The sequence below is a fragment of the Vipera berus genome (assembly GCF_964194415.1).
Source record: "Vipera berus genome assembly, chromosome: 13".
Classification (NCBI taxonomy): Eukaryota; Metazoa; Chordata; class Lepidosauria; order Squamata; family Viperidae; genus Vipera; species Vipera berus.
Genome location: NC_138216.1, coordinates 2,508,829 through 2,527,262, shown reverse-complemented (window position 1 = coordinate 2,527,262; position 18,434 = coordinate 2,508,829). Strand labels below are relative to the sequence as shown.

The 18,434-nt window shown below is 47.9% G+C and overlaps 1 protein-coding gene across 1 annotated transcript; it reads left to right on the top strand.

The window, feature by feature from the left end:
• The first annotated feature begins 32 nt into the window (after nucleotides 1-32).
• Nucleotides 33-15,954, top strand: IQCE (IQ motif containing E). Its single transcript, XM_081338531.1, has 18 exons — nucleotides 33-163; nucleotides 1,677-1,724; nucleotides 2,187-2,226; nucleotides 3,104-3,244; nucleotides 4,002-4,136; nucleotides 4,456-4,526; nucleotides 4,853-4,966; nucleotides 5,178-5,228; nucleotides 5,336-5,406; nucleotides 5,760-5,832; nucleotides 6,582-6,631; nucleotides 9,390-9,538; nucleotides 10,183-10,238; nucleotides 10,838-11,028; nucleotides 11,202-11,304; nucleotides 12,415-12,575; nucleotides 14,189-14,289; nucleotides 15,109-15,954. Exons 1-18 carry the CDS (start codon nucleotides 122-124, stop codon nucleotides 15,216-15,218), a joined length of 1,707 nt encoding a protein of 568 aa, XP_081194657.1. The 5' UTR covers nucleotides 33-121; the 3' UTR covers nucleotides 15,219-15,954.
• The last annotated feature ends 2,480 nt before the right edge of the window (nucleotides 15,955-18,434 follow it).

Genomic DNA, 18,434 nt, shown 5'->3' with positions numbered 1-18,434 from the left:
CCTCCGCTCGCGGTTGCCGGGGCGGTTGCCATGGAGCCTTGGCCGGAAGTTGGGAGGCGGGTCCTGCGCGGGGCCATTGTGGAGAGGCTGCCGCGCCTGAGACCCGCGTCGCTTCGCCGGCATGTCGCGGAGCCCCAGCGAGGCCGCCCCGGAGCGGGAGTCGGTGAGGGCCGGAGGGAGACCGGAGGGGGAAGAGGCGCCCCGGCCGCCCGTCTCGCCTCCCGGGGACTGCAGCTCCCATCATCCCCAGCCAGCCGCCGGGGATTAGGGGGACGGGGGCGGTCGCAGAACCGGGGGAGCTGCTTCGTCGGGAAGGGCTGGCAGGACGATCCGGAGCATTAATAGGGGAGGGTTTCTCCCCCCTCCCAAGCGGGGGAACAGGGAGACGCGAGGTGAACCCTGCCCGTTCACACGTTACGGGGCTGCCCAGGCAGCGTCCTGAACTGCGGGGTTGCCCGGGCCTCTGGGACTCGGGAAACCCGGGTGGAAATCTCCTGCAGAAATGCCTTCTTCCTCCTTTTGCTTCTCCTGAGGCTTCGTATCGGGAGTCCCATGTTCCACTGCACTCAGCTGGGCTGCTGGTTGGGGAAGGAGGCCCCTGCCCACGCTGAGAGGGCAGGCCAGGAGTGGGGTTGGCTCTCGGCTTAGACACAAGGGGCTTTCTGGAAAGAGAGAGCCAGCAAGCCCCACTCCTTAGTAGCAGAACTGATGGTGTTCCCTAGTTGGGTAATGAAAGGTCTGCAAGAAAATTACCCAGTTCAGAAAGCAATGAAAGGTCCTACAGTTCTCCTCCTCCACCACCACTCCTCCGCAAATCCCTCTCCCTTCTGGCAAATAGGATGTTACTTATTTGGGTAATGAAATGTCTGCAAGAAAACCAAGCTCAAAGGGCACCAAGGACCCCACAGTCCTCCTCCTCCTCCTCCTCTGCAAATCCACTCCTTTCTACCATTGATGGTATTATCTAGTTGGGTAAAGAAATGTCTGCAAGGAAACCACCCAGCTCAGAGAGCAGCAAGGACAACACCCACAGTTCAACATTGAGCTACAAATATTCTCCTCTGTCTGTCTGTCTGTCTGTCTCTCTCTCTCTCTCTCTTTCTCTCTATCTATCTATCTATCTATCTATCTATCTATCTATCTATCTATCTATCTATCTATCTATCTATCTATCTATCTATCTCTACGTTAATACTAGACCAACAATCCAGGAAGTAAACAGCCCGACAAAAGACAGAGCAACACTGACAGAGCAAGCCCCTAGTAAATAAACGGGGAGCAAATCCCCCTCCCTTCTAACACAGATGATGTTCCCTAGTTGGGTAATGAAACTTCTGCAAGAAAACCACCAAGCTCGGAGAGCACCAAGGAGCCCATCCATTAGATGTTTCATAGCTGTTTGTTCCAGAGAGTAACCTGCCTTCTGTCACAGGCCTCTTGATGGATGGATGTTATTATTTTTCTGAGTTTCCTGAGTAATTTAGATTGCTCATATTCCAGCCATCTCAGGCTAAAGGTTCTGGGATAAGAGGGTAAGAAAGCCTCAGAGGATCAGCTTCCACTCAGAGTTGATCATACTGATGGGCCAGTGCACCATATCGCTGAATGCTAACCTCATAAAAACATTTAGATACTTAACAGCAGCATCACATTTTATAATAATTATGTCTTTACAGGCTGAAGATAATTCTCCTGCCCTGACTTATGATTCTGATACAGAAACAGTAAGTTGGGCTAGATATCTTTCAGTTCTCTCATTTTCTATAAATTGATCGTGGACGGATTCAGATGTCACGCTAAAAAAAAATTAAATAACAGTTTGCTGATCAAACCATAATAATGTGATTTGTGCTTCATGTTAATCCAAAATAAACTGGCAAAGAAACTGGAGCCTATCTATGACACTCAAGCTATACAAAGAAAATTTTTGCAGTCAATTCATACAGCTGTTTGCTTTCTGATTTTAAACTCTTCTGAGTATTTTTTTTTCCCTGGTCTTTTTAAACACTGGAATTGATGTGGCCTTAAAAACACTGGGTGCTCTCGTGGCCATCGGATTCCGATAAATCTGTAATTGCGAGAGAGTTCTGCTCACAAAATGGAGCACCAACAGGGAATTCGCCAAGAAAAATTCCCCGGTAACAAATTACAACACAAAGTTTTTTTCGTTTCGTTTCGTTTTACAGACGCTGAAGAAGAAAATGTCTCGCAGGCCTGCAAAATCAAGTAAGTGTCACATCACCGCTTTGGCTGAGACGGTGCCCAATCTGTGAGACAAACTAATCTTAAAAATCGGCCAGTTTTCATGGTTGTTGTTGTTGTTAGCTGCGAAGTCGTGTCCGACCCATCGCGACCCTATGGACAACGTTCCTCCAGGCCTTCCTGTCCTCTACCATCTTCTGGAGTCCATTTAAGCTCACGCCTCCTGCTTCAGGGACTCCATCCAGCCACCTCATTCTCTGTCGTCCCCTTCTTCTATTGCCCTCGATCTTTCCCAGCATTAGGCTCTTCTCCAGTGAGTCCTTCCTTCTCATTAGGTGGCCAAAGGATTTGAGTTTTAGCTTCAGGATCTGGCCTTCTAAAGAGCAGTCGGGGTTGATCTCCTCTAGGACTGACAGGTTTGATCGCCTTGCAGTCCAAGGGACTCGCAGGAGTCTTCTCCAGCAACAGAGTTCAAAGGCCTCAATTCTTTGGCGCTCAGCCTTTCGTATGGTCCAACTTTCACTGCCATACATTGCAACTGGGAAGACCATAGCCTTGACTATACGCACTTTTGTTGACAGGTTTTCATGGTACTAGCTCATTTTATGGAAAGGGATCGAGAGGTAAAACTCAGTGCCCTTCTTCCGAAATCTTGACGCTTTTACCCAGCTCTTTTAAAAACATGTCGCATTTTTTCCTACCTGGTTAAGAAAGGCCTACTCGGTTACAGTACATGTCATGCAGCCCTTTTTATGTATACGTGCACATGATTGTGAAATATTTTTTTTCCTTTTTTTGAGAGCCTAGAGAGCCCACTCATAACAAAATGATAGGTTAGGATCTTGTTTACTTTTCAAAACTTTTAATCTTGTTTTTTTTTTTTGGTTTTACCTTCCTGCAGGGTCTCCATATACCTCTCACACCTGCCTCCATTCTAAAAGGAGTGGATTTCTGCGGACTTTGAAAAGCTCAGAGAGCAAACGCCTTGAGAGTCCCTTAGTGAAAGCCTCAAGGCAATATTGGCGTGGATCTCTGAAGCCAGGTGTGAAATCAGATCCTTCTTTGCCAGAGAATTCCGGAAACCGGTAGAATTGGGATTAAAATCCAGATTAAAAGCTCTGGTTAATGTGTAGCCAGGAGCTGAATTTGCACAGAGGGGGTGCATTTGGCTGGATGGGATTGTCTTCCCTTAAGAGCTGGGGTGGCGCACTGGTTACAATGCAGTATTGCAGGCTGACTGCATTCCCACTGCCAGGAGTTCGATCCTGACCAGCTCAAGGTTGACTCAGCCTTCCATCCTTCCGAGGTCGGTAAAATGAAGACCCAGGTTGTTGGGGGCAAGAGGCTGATTCTGCTGAGAGGGCTGTAAAGCACTGTGGAGCGGTATAGAAGCCTTAAGTGCTGTTGCTATTGCTATCTTTCTTGGTATCTCTGTCAGACCTGCCACCCCTTGTCTGCAATTGTATGGCAAAGCAAAACACAAAGTGTATTGTGAGGACCGGGGGCCAAACATCCCTAGGTTCAACTTTTCCCTCCCTTGGTTCTCTCCCATTGCCCACCCCTACGTGACCAGTCAGTTCAGGCAGGATGCTTTTGTAATGATCAGTTCAGGCCACAGGATGGCGTGTAGCTGATATGACCTTGAAGCAGCTTCTCAAAGAAATACAGCCTTTGCTTTCATTTCCCCCCCCCCATACCTTTCCCCCTCCCTCCAGTTCAGGGGATCTGGCAGCCAGTGGTAGCGAAGCCCAAGCAAGCATTGAGGTGGCAGCTGACAACCCCATTCCCCTCTTCCCTAGGCACCTGGATGAGTCACTCCAAGTCCGATACTGGCATCAGAACTGCTTTCTCCCCTCTTCCTGGAAGCACACCCGAGTATCTCAAGGAGGCTTTGGGGATGAAGAAACCTAAACACGCTCGCTCTGCCAGCCGCGGTGAGTTCGAAGGCGTGGAATTCTGCCTCTTAGCTAGCAGCAAGACCAATTTCAGAATTTTTAGACTGGAATGCAGGGCTCCTCATCCTTGGCAACTTGCAGACTTCAATTCCCAGAATTCCTCAGCCAGCAAAGCTGGCTGAGGAATTCTGGGAGTTGAAGTCCGCAAGTCTTAAAGCTGCCAAGGTTGAGGAGCCCTGCTGTAATGGATTCCAGCCGCTTTAGAAGAAGCGACGTACAAGGCTTTGGGTGAAAGACTTTGAAACAGATAGAATTATCTGGTCTCAAAATATTGTATCCCTGCCATTTCTTTTTCCAGGCTACATCCCTGGAACTCCAGACTACAAGGAGAAGGAGGATATGTACGACGAGATAATTGAACTAAAGAAGGTTAGGACAAGCGTTTTCTATATCCTCCTCCTCCTCAGTGGAACGAACAGAGCAGAATTTTAGTTCCTAGCCTTTCACTCGCTGAAGCTTTGTCTTCCTGCTTTCTGGGAAATGTTTCAAAGTAACAGGGCGGGATGGGAATCTGCTGAGGATCTAAAGTTGTCCTAGGCAAGATTGCTGGGAAGGAAAAAGAGACGGGATTCTCCGATGCCACCACGTGAGATAAATTTTCTCCTGTCCTCTTCCCCCCCACCCACCCCCGTTTACCGTCTCCTTGCTCAAGGATTCTGAAAGGTTGTTTCTCCCCCCCCCCCCTTCCATGGTAGACAATCCAAGCTCAGAAGTGCGAAGCGGATCGGATGAAAACCAAACTCCGGCGGGTGGAAGAAGACAACAACCGGAAGGACAAACAAATTGAGCAGGTTTTGGACCCCTTCCGGGTAAAGTTGGAGGGTGTCTTTCGGACGGCTCCCAACAGCTCTTTCGTCTTCTGACCGAGGACGGAAGGCTCTGGCTTTGGGCTTTCTAAGTCTCCGGGAGCGAATCTGGCAGGGCTAGCCTTGATTCAGCAAACCCCAAAGCACATTCTCCAGTTCCCTAATCGGGAATGCTCAGCGCCGTGTGGGTTTCTTTGTTTTGTATTTTTCGCAGTATTCTGAATTTAGCTGGTTACGGACAGAACAGAAAAGTGAGAGCAGCTTGGTAAATGCCCTTTTTTTGCCCTCCCCCTTCTGTTCGGCATTTATAGCTTTCCAGAACCAGAAATGTACACTAACGAGGCAACCCTTTTTATTTTTCTCTTGGAATAGATGATCAGTGGTTTGAAGCAGAAGATTCTCAGGCTAGAACAGCAGTGCAAGGAGAAAGACAACACCATTAAGTACGGAGAAACGGTCAGATATTTTCCCCTGCCTCTTCCTTCTTGCAGAAGACTTAAGTTTTCCAACAACAATTTGGTCATTTGCCTGTGGGACCGCTGGCCACAGGTTTCTCCTATGCTCGTGAAAACGTATCGCAGGCTGGGAGGGCAGAATAGGGAAATAATAAATGAGTTCTGTTTTATTTATTTTGACTTATAGCATCTCCCACCTGTCAGGGCCTGAAAGTGGAATATAGTCATCACTTAACATTGGTAGTGGTTCATCCATATAGTTAAGAAAGATTTAGGTTTAACCTCTGTCTCTCTGGACTCCGCCAATCCTTCTTCTCCTTTTGTGTCTGTTTCCTCCAAAGTCAACTCCAGGCAGATGTGAAGAATACCGACATGGAAGAAATGACCATCGCTCTGCATACTTCCTACCAAGAGGTATGAAAAATGGTTTGAAAGGGAGAAACATCGTTTTAAAAAAACTCGGTGAAATGTTCCTCATTGCATTTTCTGTGGGCAGTAATAAGGCTCCATCTGTGCTCATGAGCTCCCCTAGAAAATTGGGGGTATCAATAGCCCTGACTTCTTTCCTACCACCTAGCTATGCAGAGATCAGTTTTTTCCACACGTGGTTGATGGTAGAAGAATTTGTCCAGAATGGTGTAGGGTCCCCCACCTTGAGCAGGGGGTTGGACTAGAAGACCTCTAAGGTCCCTGCCAACTCAGTTGTTCTGTTATTAACCTAACTGATACTGCAGTGCCACTCAGAGGTGCCAATGTGAGCAACGAATGCATCATCCAGATCCTAATTCCCCCCCCCCCCGGATTCTGCAGAGTTGAGCTCGTTCCCAGAAAGGCACAAACCCACTGATCCCTAAAACCTCTTTTTACAGCTGCTTGTTACGTCTTTGGGATCATGTGATGCTGTCACTTTGGGTCATCCAAATATTCTCTGGTATCTTTTCTCTCTGGGTTCCTCTTGACGCATTTTCCTTAAGAGGAGAACCACGTTTGCTTATGATGGTCTACCGTAGCCCAAACCTAGAAGGATTTGCCTTTGAATGAAAGTGGTTAGTTGGAAACAAGAGCTGCCAGAGTCCTCCCGGGGCCGTTTTTTTGCGTACTTATGAAACGGCTTCCTTTGGTGGTCCTCGCTAGGTTGGATAATATTCTCTCCCCCTTTGCAGATCCGGCGCCTCCAGGACCTGCTGACACACACCAGAGTTGTGCAACGAAAGTACGTTTATTACTTCGGGACTTTCTGCATCTGCTTAACTTTTTGCTGGCTAGTTTCTATTCTTCACTAATTGCGGTTCAGGAAGTGAAATGTAAACTTTAAAAAAAAAAGGTCACCAGCTACTTGTCATTCTCTTTGTTTAGCTTGGTTAGCAGACTCTGTTCCATTCTCGCAATTCCCATCAGAAGCTTTCATTTTACCCTAAGAAATGGTAAAAGGTGTGTGTGTGTATACATATATGTATACATGTACATATACATATACATATATATACACATACACACACACACACACACACACATAAAGAATATATTCTGCCTAGCTGATTGATTTGATGATGTGCTGTCAAGGCACTTGTCAGCTCTAAGCAACTACTAGACAATTCTGTGTCCTGCTCAGGATAAAGTAACGGCTTCCCAAAGTTTGTATTGTCTCATTCAAACCTGAACGGGGGACAGAAAAAAAACAAAATTTGCCATCAGAAAGGTGGTGATTTTACACCGACTTACAAAACTGCAAACAATAGGATTCGCCTTTAAAGCCTTACTGGAGGGAGTGCCCTGTAATCCTATCAAAGCCTGTTTTATTTATTTTTTTATTTTAATTCCATTTATATCCCGCCCTTCTCCGAAGACTCAGGGCGGCTTACAAGCTTAGCAGTAGCCTTCATTCTATGTATATGCCTGCTTATTAGGGCTTTCACACACACCCCAGCGGCATCTGTACACCGCCCCGAGTCCCTCGGGAGAAGGGCGGTATATAAAAACAAACAAACAAATAAATAAATAAATAAATTATTGAATTTAGGGCCCTTCATAAACGCAGCCGTTCCTTTCTGCTGCACTATGATCAGGGAAAACACAGAACTACGTTTCAGAATAACAGGTAGTCCTCTGTTTACGGTCACAATGTTGTCTAAAATTTCTTTTTTCTTTTTTAATGTTTTGTTGATTTTTAACATACACCTTAATATTTGGTAAACATGGTGTTTGTCTGGGTTAGTGTTTAAAAAACCAACAATTATTTTCTATAATTCTATCATCCACATAATAGCTTTGCTTGATTTCCTTCTCCCAATAATATTCTCTTTAGCCAACCTTAAATTAACACACTTCTCATTTAAATAAATGACAATTAAATCTAAACATTTTTCTCCCGTTTCTGCAAATAATAACCACATCAGTATAAAGCTTCTTTTCATTAACCATCTCGATTGCCTCATCATAAATCCTGTTTACATTCTTGTTTAAATGTGTTTTCCCCACAGTATTCACAACATTCTTACTCCTTAAGATTTTCTCAACATTAGTTACGCTTGCGTATTTAAATCTTTTTTTCTCATGCAAGAATTTTGGCTAGGATTTCTGTTGCTCAGCAACTTGGTGCGATGCATCCCAATCTTGCTGTCTTTGGCTCTCCTCGCCCGGGCTTTGACCCAAAACTTCACAAACCCTGCAAGCCACCAACAACTTCCTGCACTGAGGATGGGAGTTGAGTTGCGTTCTCGGCTAACTCCTTTCTCACTGACTGAAGGAACAAGCTGTCAGGAACGGTTGGTGCACCCCAACCCTAACCAGTCTACCTCTTTCGATAGCCCCTGGCAACTTCTAGGAAAGAAAGGCCACGATCAGGTGTGTCAACGTGGACGCAAAAGGCCTCAGGGATGATTGCCAGCACCCACAGTTCCAACGCCAGCCGCCGGAAGGCTTAATGTTGAGCTAGCGTCCACAATTAAAAATAAACTTCTTTTTCTTCCTAAATCCCAGCTGAGGTTGGTTTAATAGATGTGGGAAGAAGTCCCAATGGAGATGTTTTCTCGTGGGCTTCTGGTTGCTTACAAAAAAAAAAATAAAAGACTGAATACTAAAAGTTTCTATAAGATCAGATGAAAGATTCAGAGGAGGAAGAAGCTGGCCACAGCTCAGAAAGAAGATAGAAAAGAGTTTGTGCAATCCAAGGACGGTTGGCGGATTGTGGTGCTCAAGGTTGTTTCGTGGAAACGTAGAGTAAGACTCGACTTCATCTTGTTCCCCGAATGTTACTTCCCCCCCCTCGTCCCCCCACAAGGTAGTGAAATGAATAGAAAGCGGGGGGGGGGGGAAGAAGGGCCAGATTTGCATCTTTGCAACTCCTGACCTGGGACCGTGTTTGGTATCGAACTACTTTTGGCTTCATTCACCCGTTGCCAAAAACAGAAATCAACAAGGCCCACTGTACCTTAGTCTCACAGGTGGCCACAGGCAATTCTAAATAATTTTTTTTAGAATTCTGATTCGAAATATTAGTTCACACAATAGTAAACGGCAGAACGGGGGTTGAACTTCTTAAGTATCAATGCATTTATTTCCTTCCTTTTTCCTTCCCGCTCCTTTCTTTTCCTTCCCTTCCCTTCCCTTCTTCATATTTTGGTGGCATCCCACAAATTATTAAGATGTCTACTGTTAACGTGAGCCATGCAAAATCCAGGCATTGTCCCAAGGAACAAACGTTAGAATTTTATCTAAAATTGAACCCAGCAGGAAAATGTAAGGTAGAGTAAACCGGGGGAAGCGTCATGATTGCAAACGAAAGTTGCCCTCTTGATTTCAGGGGAGGGAGGCCAAAATTAAGGCAGATTTGTCTTTACTCGGTCATCAGAAAGCTTAGAAGTGTCGCTATTTTCACCAGGCAGGCGGTCGAACGTGGGGTAAAGGAGGGAGCGAGACACTGGCACATTTTAGATTGCCGTGGCAGCGGATTTTCTCTCTCTTGAGTCTAGAGCTTCTGAGAGCCGGCGTCAGAAAGTGCTCAGCACGGCCCTCTTCCAGCTCTCCGAAAGGATGAAGGAGCTGCAGGACCAGAACGAAAGGCTGAAAGCAGATATGGACCACGCTCTGAGCTGCTTCCTGTCTCCCAGCCAGGCCAAAAGTAAGCATCCCGATTGCTCTAACAATTCTCCAAAACGCTGTTTCGCAACCCTTTAAGGTGTCCAGACTTCAGCTCTGCTGGACGGGGAATTCTGGGTTATTGAAGTCCACCCACCTTAAAGTGATCAGGGTTGGGGAACCCTGCTCTGAGGGAACCAGACATGGTTTGACAGACGTCACCGGGACATCTAGCATCACATGGATGAAGAACACTCAAAAAAGACAAACGTTTGGGGGAAACTTAAGAGCTGGGAATCCCTTCAGCCGCCAAAAAGCATCAGGGATTTGCCGTACGAAGAGAGTCCTGCGCGCGGCCGCTTGTCTGCCTCTTGCTTGCTCTCTCCAAAAGCACGGTGAAAAATGTCTTGCTCGGGAGTAAGCAAGGCAGGAGCTCCCTCTCCCAATAGCTGATAAGGGACTCTCTGAAAATTGCCCATTGATAGACCTTCTTCCTATCCCTCCTTCCTTCTCTGGCCTTGCTCTCATCCTCAGAGGCATCTTGAGAGACGACCAAACTTTTTAGCAAGGGAATATGCACTTCTAGCTTTTGCAGTCAGTCCCCCCTCTGGTGGCTCTTGGGGCTCAGTCCTTTGTGGGTTCCCCACCCCCACCCCCAATTTTGAAAACTGTATTCCTTTTCCTCAGATTATCTTGCTCGCCAGAGGCAGAAACTGGTCCAATGGATTTCTGACGGGGGAAAAGTAAGTGGGAGTCATTCCTGAGTAGTCAGCTGCTAACCATGTTCTGTGGGCCACTTGCACGAGCCTTGATGAAGAATCAAGAGGTCCGGGACTTAACTTCCTTAAAAACAGCACGATATCGGTCAGTGAGCGATGACGGTTTCAGGGTCCAGCGTTAGCTTGCATTGCCATCTTTTGTGAGGGTTGCCTGTGAATTACAGACCAAGGTCAGAAGCTGCTCATCAGGACACCCCAAAGGAGAAATTTCGTGCTGGTTCCACCATCAGCTTGTTCCTAATTCCAGAAAAGGGGTGAAACGTGAGAGGAGCAGCTAGTAAAGGCTCCGCTAGCTTTCCTTTTGCAATCTGCCCCCTTCACCGATTCGGACTACATCGCCCAGCATCCAGAAGGCCAGGGGAAAGATCTGAAAGACCGCCTATTGTGGAAGGCAGCTTAGATCTTTTTTTTTTCCCAGCCTAACTGCTTCCCGTTAAAGCACGTTTTATTTTTCTTGTGCTTCTAGCTCAATAAATAAGTGCAGAAGGAGGTAACTTGTAAGGAAAAAAAATACTCCAGGTGATTAGTGTTTCTTTTCTTTTTCTTTTTTTTCCCTCTTCCAGGAAATGGAGGAGGGGTTGCGGCCTTCAGAGACCAGCGGGGGGCTGTTGCTCCCTCCCACAGCTTCTGAAGAAGTGGATCACTCGGTTGCTAAGGAATCTGTTCTCCCAGCAGAGCATGAACCTCTCCGCAAGACGGTAGTGGGGCTGAGAGACCATATTCTCGTCCTTCAGGATCAGCTGGCGGTTAAAGGGTTAAGTTCCTGGGGATCCGCCAACGTAGCCCAACTCCTGTGTGTTGCAGATTTGGGGGAGAAACCCTCCAGCTTTTCTCTCCCCCATCCCTCCCAGCCCCCCCACTCCTCTTCCCACCAGTCAAAAGCCAATCCAATGCTGTACAAATGAGATCCGTCTGGTCCTTCTGCAGGGTGGAAATCCAGCAGCTGAAAGAGAAGTTGAGAGAGCTGGAAGGGAACCAAAAGAACGACTGTAGGCAGGCTAGAATTGATGTGACACAGCCTCGTGATCAGGTAAAAAAAACAAAACAAGATCCTCTTCCAACCCTTTAATTTGCCTGGTGAGCAGCTGTGTTGTCTAATATTGACCACTTTGGCTTCTGTCGAAAAGCCCCAGAAGGTTTGGGCTCTGTCTGGCTGTGGATCTTAATAGTTTCTTGGACGGGTTTCCCTCCGAAGACCTTCCTGCAGCCAAGGATCTAGTTTTACATTTCTGCAGTGTCAAAAGAGACAAGAAACTTCGATATACTCCTGGTGGCGAATGATGTAGGGCCTCCTGGCAACTAAGGCAGGGTCAGCGAGAAACGTGGCATTCTGGGAGATCCATAATGGCCAAAGATGTTATTGTCAGGACCTTGGCCAGTGAGATTTCTGGTCCTGCTCACCCTCATGTCATTTTGTGAATGGCAAGAGGCCTCTTAAATGCTGCAGCAAAACTCCACCGTCTCTGAACGTAGTCTTCCTATCTGTTTCTCTCCTCTCTTTCTTAACCCAGTGACACTCTAGTTCTGCAAGTCATGAAAGATCAGGTCCATGCTTGAGGGTCCAATTTAACTGATTTATTGTAATTCCTGCCCGTGGACAAGAATCTTCTCAACTCGCGGTTAGGACCTGCTAGGTGTTAGAGAAGGGTCAGTGGAATATTCAAGGAAGGTTGGACTTAGTTGTTTGTGGCTACGTAAGGATTCTAGGCTGATGCCTCTTTTTAACTCCATCCCCAGGTTCTGTTACTCCTACAAATCCAGAGTTTCTCAGCCTTAGCAACTTTAATCTCTCTGGACTTCAACTCCCAGAACTCCTGACCTACGCAGTCATCACTTAACGACAATAAATCGGGACTGTCAGAACGGCTTTTGCTAAGCGCCACGGTCATGTGGCGTGCTTTACACAAACGCATCACTTTCTGATGGAACTCTGGTCCCATTTGCTGTCATTAACTGAGGACTATCTGTAGACCCAGTTCCTGAAAATAGCTGCGTTTGGGGGTTACACAATGACTTTTTCCAAACTCCAATCCTGCTGCGTCAATTGTGTCTCTAAGGAGTGTTTTGCAACTGAGCACAGAAGCATCCTAGCTTCCTCCCATTACGTTCAAATCCAGATTCCTGCTTCTTCCCCTCCTAGGCTCCGGATTCATCTTCCGAGCTGTGCCCTTTGTCTAGCGTTGGTGGTGGTTGCAAAGCAGGGAGGGGAGAGGAGGAAGAAGAGGAAGAGAAAGCAGCAGCCGTGAGACTCATTCGGCCCGCATTCAGCGCTCACGTCACACAAGCATCCCTTGAGGAACAGTAAGTAGGAAACAGGTGGCTTTAATGTGGCCTTCATAAGCTGAGTGGTCCAGCAACCCAGCCCAGCTTGTCTTTGTGGCTTAGTTTAGTCAGTCAAAGGAAGAAAGGAGAACAACCCCCCCCCCACACACACACCCCGCCCGAGGGCCCACTCAAACAATCAGAAATCTTATCATCATCTAGATCAGGGATGTGCAACCTTGGCAACTTTAAGACCTGTGGACTTTACCTCCCCCGCTGGCTGTGGAATTCTGGGAGTTGAAGTCCACAAGTTTGCTAAGGTTGGACACCCCCGTCTAGAGGCATTTGGTCTGCACCCCCTAGATACCGAGACGTGGAATCCAAAGCATTTCAGCCAAAAGGCATTTCCCCCACCCAACACCCCAGGCTGCGTTGCTCACCGGCTGTCGCAGCTGCACATACACACGTACACACAGCAGCAGCAGCAGGCTCAGCTCTGCAGAGCGGAGGCCCAGAGCAAATGCCTGGATTTAGACCAGAGGTGGGGAACCTGGGCCCCTTTATGACTTGTGGACGTCAACTCCCAGAAGTCTTGAGCCACCAGGGCTGGCTGAGGAATTCTGGGAGTTGAAGTCCACAAGTCAGAAAAGGGCCCAAGTTCCCCACCCCTGATGTAGATGCTGCCTACGCTGGCATCCCAAGCTGGGCCTGAAGACCTCACCTCCTCGGTGGAGATTCCTAAGGCTCGCCTTTTTCCCCGGTGTGAGCATTCTCCCTGACCCCAGATTCAAGGATTTTGAATTGTGATGCATAAGGCAGCAAGTGGATTTGCTCTCCTCCTCCTCCAACCCCCCATCAGTAATGTATTGCCCCTCCCTTTCCCAAGCTGGGCTCCCAAGATCACTGCAGCCAAGAAATTAAAAAACACTTGCTCCTGGGGAGGAAAGCCATGGCAAATCTAGACAGCACACTAAGAGACATCACCCTGCCAACAAAAGTGTGTATAGTCAAGGCTATGGTCTTCCCAGTTGCAATGTATGGCTGTGAAAGTTGGACCATAAAAAGCGCCAAAGAATTGAAGCCTTTGAACTACGGTGCTGGAGAAGACTCCTGCGAGTCCCTTGGACTGCAAGGCGATCAAACCGGTCAGTCCTAGAGGAGATCAACCCTGACTGCTCTTTAGAAGGCCAGATCCTGAAGCTAAAACTCAAATCCTTTGGCCACCTAATGAGAAGGAAGGACTCACTGGAGAAGAGCCTAATGCTGAGAAAGATGGAGGGCAAGAGAAGAAGGGGACGACAGAGAAGGAGGTGGGTGGATGGAGTCCCTGAAGCAGGAGGCGTGAGCCTAAATGGACTCCAGAAGATGGTAGAGGACAGGAAGGCCTGGAGGAACGTTGTCCAAGGGGTCGCAATGGGTCGGACACGACTTCGCAGCTAACAACAACAACTTTCCCGAGGACCTTTTATTCAGTTACATGTTTTGCACACAGAAACTAATGCAAAGGATAGATGTCAGAAGGAGCTTCCTTGACCTGGAGCCCGCAGGCTGGCAAGAATTGACTCTCTCTCTCTCTCTCTCTCTCTCTCTGACTCACCACTTTGGCATCTGAGGTTTTGTGACTCTTGCCCCCTGCCACTTATCTTTTGCAGCAAGCCTCTCCCCTCCAGCGCTGGGAGGGAGAAAGCCGGGGAAGAGAAAGTGGGCTGGTCGATATTCAAATATTCACCTCTGGTCTTCACTTCTGATTCTGGTAATTTCCCTGATTTTACATTCCTACGTTTTTTACACGTTCGCTCCCTTTCACAATGGCAGGCTTCATCCCTTCGATCTTGGGTACAAAACTGATCTCATTTGAAACTTGGAGACAGAAGCGGGCCGGGGGTCAGCCCTTCTTGCTTGCTGGCTTGGCTTGGGGCGGGCGGGGGTGGAGCAGTGCAGAACCAGATCTCCACTTTGAAGTTCCCTATTTGAAGCGGTGCTTCTCAATGTTGGCAACACTAAGCTGGAGCGGACTTCAACTCCCAGAATCCACAGCTGGCTGGAGAATTCTGGGAGTTGAAGTCCACGCAGCTTGAAGTTGCCAAATAAAAGCTTTAGGAAAGGAAAGGAGGAAGGACAAATTATGAGGATGGGTGAAGGGCAAGTTAGAGAAAATAGTAGGGGTCCCGGCAGTAGATCTTCCCCTTCCCATTTGGCATCCTCCAGTGTTGGTTTGCAGGGGGGGGGAAATAGAGTCCCCCTCGGAAACAAGTGGGGACCCATCTCTGCAGAGGTCAACTCCAGTAGAGAAGGCCTTTTATTCAGACAGGAAATTGGCCCGTGAATTAACCCAGTAGGCAAGTCAGCTGCTTTCCTCATTTGTCACATGTAATGTTTCCCATCTGAGAACAGGAAGCCAGCGATGATGGTTTAGTGCTCAGGTTGTTGTTGGTGATGTGGAAACAAAGAGCAGGCCTGGAAACCACAAGTCTCCAAACTCTTGGTCTAAAAACGGACGCCCTTCCCCCAAAAGCCTTGTGTGTCTCTGCTCCTTTTGATCGGCTCCGCTTCTCCTTTTGTTCCTTTCTAGCTACCACCTCCCATGATCAACGGCAAGCTTCCCCCTCAAAGCATGAGGACCACGGGGCTGAGTCAGACGACTCGGACGAGATCGTCACCACCACGTCTTCCTGCCCATGAAGGACGCCTCAGCTTCTGACTCCAGCAGTTCTGGGTGACGTCCTCTGGTGCTGCTCATGGTTCGAGAACCAAAGGCATCTTGGTTTGCCCCCTCCCACCCCACCCCACCCCTCCAAAAAAGGAGTAAGGGGACGCATAATGTAGCTGTGTCCACTTGGTGGTCTTCATGAGGGTTACAGAGGCACCCATCCCTTGCAAATGTGTTCCCCAGCGGTGTGCGGGTAGACCTCGACGTAGGACCACTGAGCCCCAAGGAAGACAGTTGTTAAGTCATCTTTTCCCCATTTTACGACCTTTGTTAAGTGAATCCCTGCAGTTGTTCAGTTAATAACACGGTTGTTAAGTGAATCCGTCTTTCTCATTGGCTTTGCTTGTCAGAAGGTCACAATAGGGGATCACACAAGCCCGGGACCCCACAACCGTCATAAATGTGAGTCCATTGCCAAGTGTCTGAATTTTGACCACGTGACCAGGGGATGCTGTGACGGTCGCAAATGTGGGAAAAAAGGTAGTACGTCCCTTTTTTTCACGGCCGTGGTAACTTTGCACGGTCACTATACGAAGAGTTGTAAGTCAAGGACAGCCTGTGACGTCAGAAGCAAATCAGCCAAACCAGACTTTGAGATATCGTCTCTCTCTTTTTAGCCTGTGTTGAATTCGGCTGCCGTTTGCAGCTGCTTCCCCCTCCGTGTGGTTCTTTAAACATCCAGCTTCCATTGTTCAACGTGCCCCCCCTCCCCCCCAAAAAAATATTCAGGTCTTCCTCTTCTGCTTCCATTCCGGTGGCGTCAGAGAAACTGGCATGCTGAAAGAGCCCGTTGTGTGTGTATCACTTCTGCTGGCTGAAAAGGCGCATCCCAAGCTTGTTAAGATTCACATGCCTTTGGAAACAAAACCAAAGGCCAAGCTTGGTCGGCTGTGTCCGGCAAGATGGGGGTGATTTCCTGTAAGCAATAAAAGATGAAGAAGTTAAGTCATGTCTGGCCATTAGCTTTTTCCGTGTAATTCTCTTTTTTTTAAATCAGAAACAAAAGCTCCTTTTTCTCTAATCTCTGTCTCCCTCTTGCTGGAGACTGGAGTTAAAATTTTTGTTTTCAACATTCGATGCATTTACATACCTCACATCTTTCCCCCCCGCCCCCCCCAATGAATGTGGTTCTTTTTATGATACTCTGACCGGCTCAATGAATCTCCAAAGGTTGCTTTGCTCCAGGATTTTGACCCATTAAAGACGGGGAGCAACCCCAGCGAAAATCCGGATCAATATTACTCTACTTGAATTGGCAGCCTCTCCACTTCCGTTTTGAAGAAGGAGTCTTCAGCAGAGGGCTTCTAGTTTGTGGATGGAAGAGGTCCATGGGAGGTGGTCGAAAGAGAAGGAGTTTGATGCTTGCTTGTTGGGCTGCGCAGTGTTTCTAGTGTTTCCAGTGTTTCTCACATAGCAATAAGCAAGGACATACATTCCAATTTTGCAGCTACTAAGATTGTTGGACGAGAAGGCACAAAAACAGCCAGGGAAGTGATTGAAGCCTGGGCAACGGGCCCCTCGTCAGTCAACAAGAATGCTGATTTTATCACCAGCTTACCGGGTCCTTCAGAGGTGAGGCTTGGCAGCACAACAGCCAAGGACTTGATAACCAGCCATCCACACACCCCAATCAGCAACTAAAAAGCCACACACCACAGGCACCATATAAATACCAGGCATAGACCAGCCCAAATCACGCAGAGAAGTTCCCTGAGGATTGGCTCCAGCGTGAGTCCAAAAGCTCAGAAGACAAACCTATGGTCCCGGTGACCGACCCAGATTGGCTCCTGCAACATTAGCCTGGGACACGTAGATCTGCCCTCATTTGTGAGAGTTTTTAGTGTTTACAAAAGAGAGAAGGTGAATTGATGAAGAGAAAAGAGGACTCAAAGAAGGCAACCCTTCGGCTCTTCTGGTAACGGTTGATAATGGTGATTGTCCTAAGGGTGATCTACAGTTGGTGGATGTGATCACTGGAGCTGTCCCTGAGCATGGAGCTCTCCTTCAGAGAAAGCTGCTTGGTTGCCTTCCGAGCAATTTCTCTCTCTTTCTCTCTCTCTTTCTTTCCCCATTCAGCCTAAAGACGTTGGTCTCCCGACACCGAATGCTTGTCAAATCCAGAACTGGGCCTGTTCTTTCTCTTTGGCTGACCATCCTTCATGCTAGACTTCGCAGCCAAGAAGGAGAGCCCCACCAGATGAATTCCTGCCAAATCCAGCAGCGGAAACTTCCCAGCTAGGAATCCCAAAGAGGCAGGTGCTGGAAACCGTCCAGAGCGAAGGCAAACAGAGGAGGGAGAGGGGGTTTCACCCTTTCCTGAGCCCGGCAGATGAATTCCAGCTGCTCTTCCACTCGCATGGTTATCGTCACAACCGAAGGGAACCGTGGAGGGCTTTCTTAAACCCGTCAGTTTTCCGGACGAGGCTGTCCATGGTTCATTTGCTAATGACATTGACCCAGCTGGTGTCTTATTAATTTGGAGGAAGGGTGAGCCAGCTGTAATTAACCTCCAAGAAGCCTCTTTTAGCAGAGCCGGGGAATTCTCGGACTTCATTAGATCACTCGGGCCAAGACAGGAGCAAAATATTTCCCAGACTTTAGTCCTCAGGGGGGAAAGCTACCAGGATGAGTAATTTGATGGCACCAGGTCCTCTTTCTCACAACAGCGAGCAGTAAGGCTTGGTAACAAAGCACTTAACGAACAGGAGGCAAGGAAGAGAGAGCTGCGTTCTCGGCAGGATTGAGCATTTGTTAATCTGGGGAAGGGACGTCTACGTAAACCCATTATCCAAGAAACTGGCTTGGTTCTAGTTTGGCTTGACAGTAACGTGTTGCATCGCGTTATTTGGCAGAGAACAACATCTGTTGGGAGGTCTGGCGGTGGGATAGCCAGTTGTTTCACACCCCTGTGAAATGTGCTTTTGTGGCTTAGGGATGCTTCCAGACAGCTGCTTTAATGATATTAGCCCATTTTTCGAAATAATGGACGGGCGCACAGCAGGAGAAACCACAAAAAGCACACTCGGTTCTCGGCAAGTTCTTTTGAAAAACGCAAGGTCTTTTATTCTCCTAGCTGAGCAAGGTCTGCGGGAAGACAGCCCTGCTGAATCCTTCGACACAAAGATGAGGAAAAGCAGATTATCTAGTTGTGTTTCAAGAAAGAGCAACGTTGGATTTCCTTCCTAGGG

Coding starts and splice junctions, on each gene's coding strand:
- IQCE (XM_081338531.1), top strand. CDS start 122: ATGTCGCGGAGCCCCAGCGAGGCCGCCCCGGAGCGGGAGTCG. Junction 6,632..9,389: donor ACCAGAGTTGTGCAACGAAA/GTACGTTTATTA, acceptor TCTTGAGTCTAG/AGCTTCTGAGAGCCGGCGTC. Junction 14,290..15,108: donor GGTCTTCACTTCTGATTCTG/GTAATTTCCCTG, acceptor GTTCCTTTCTAG/CTACCACCTCCCATGATCAA.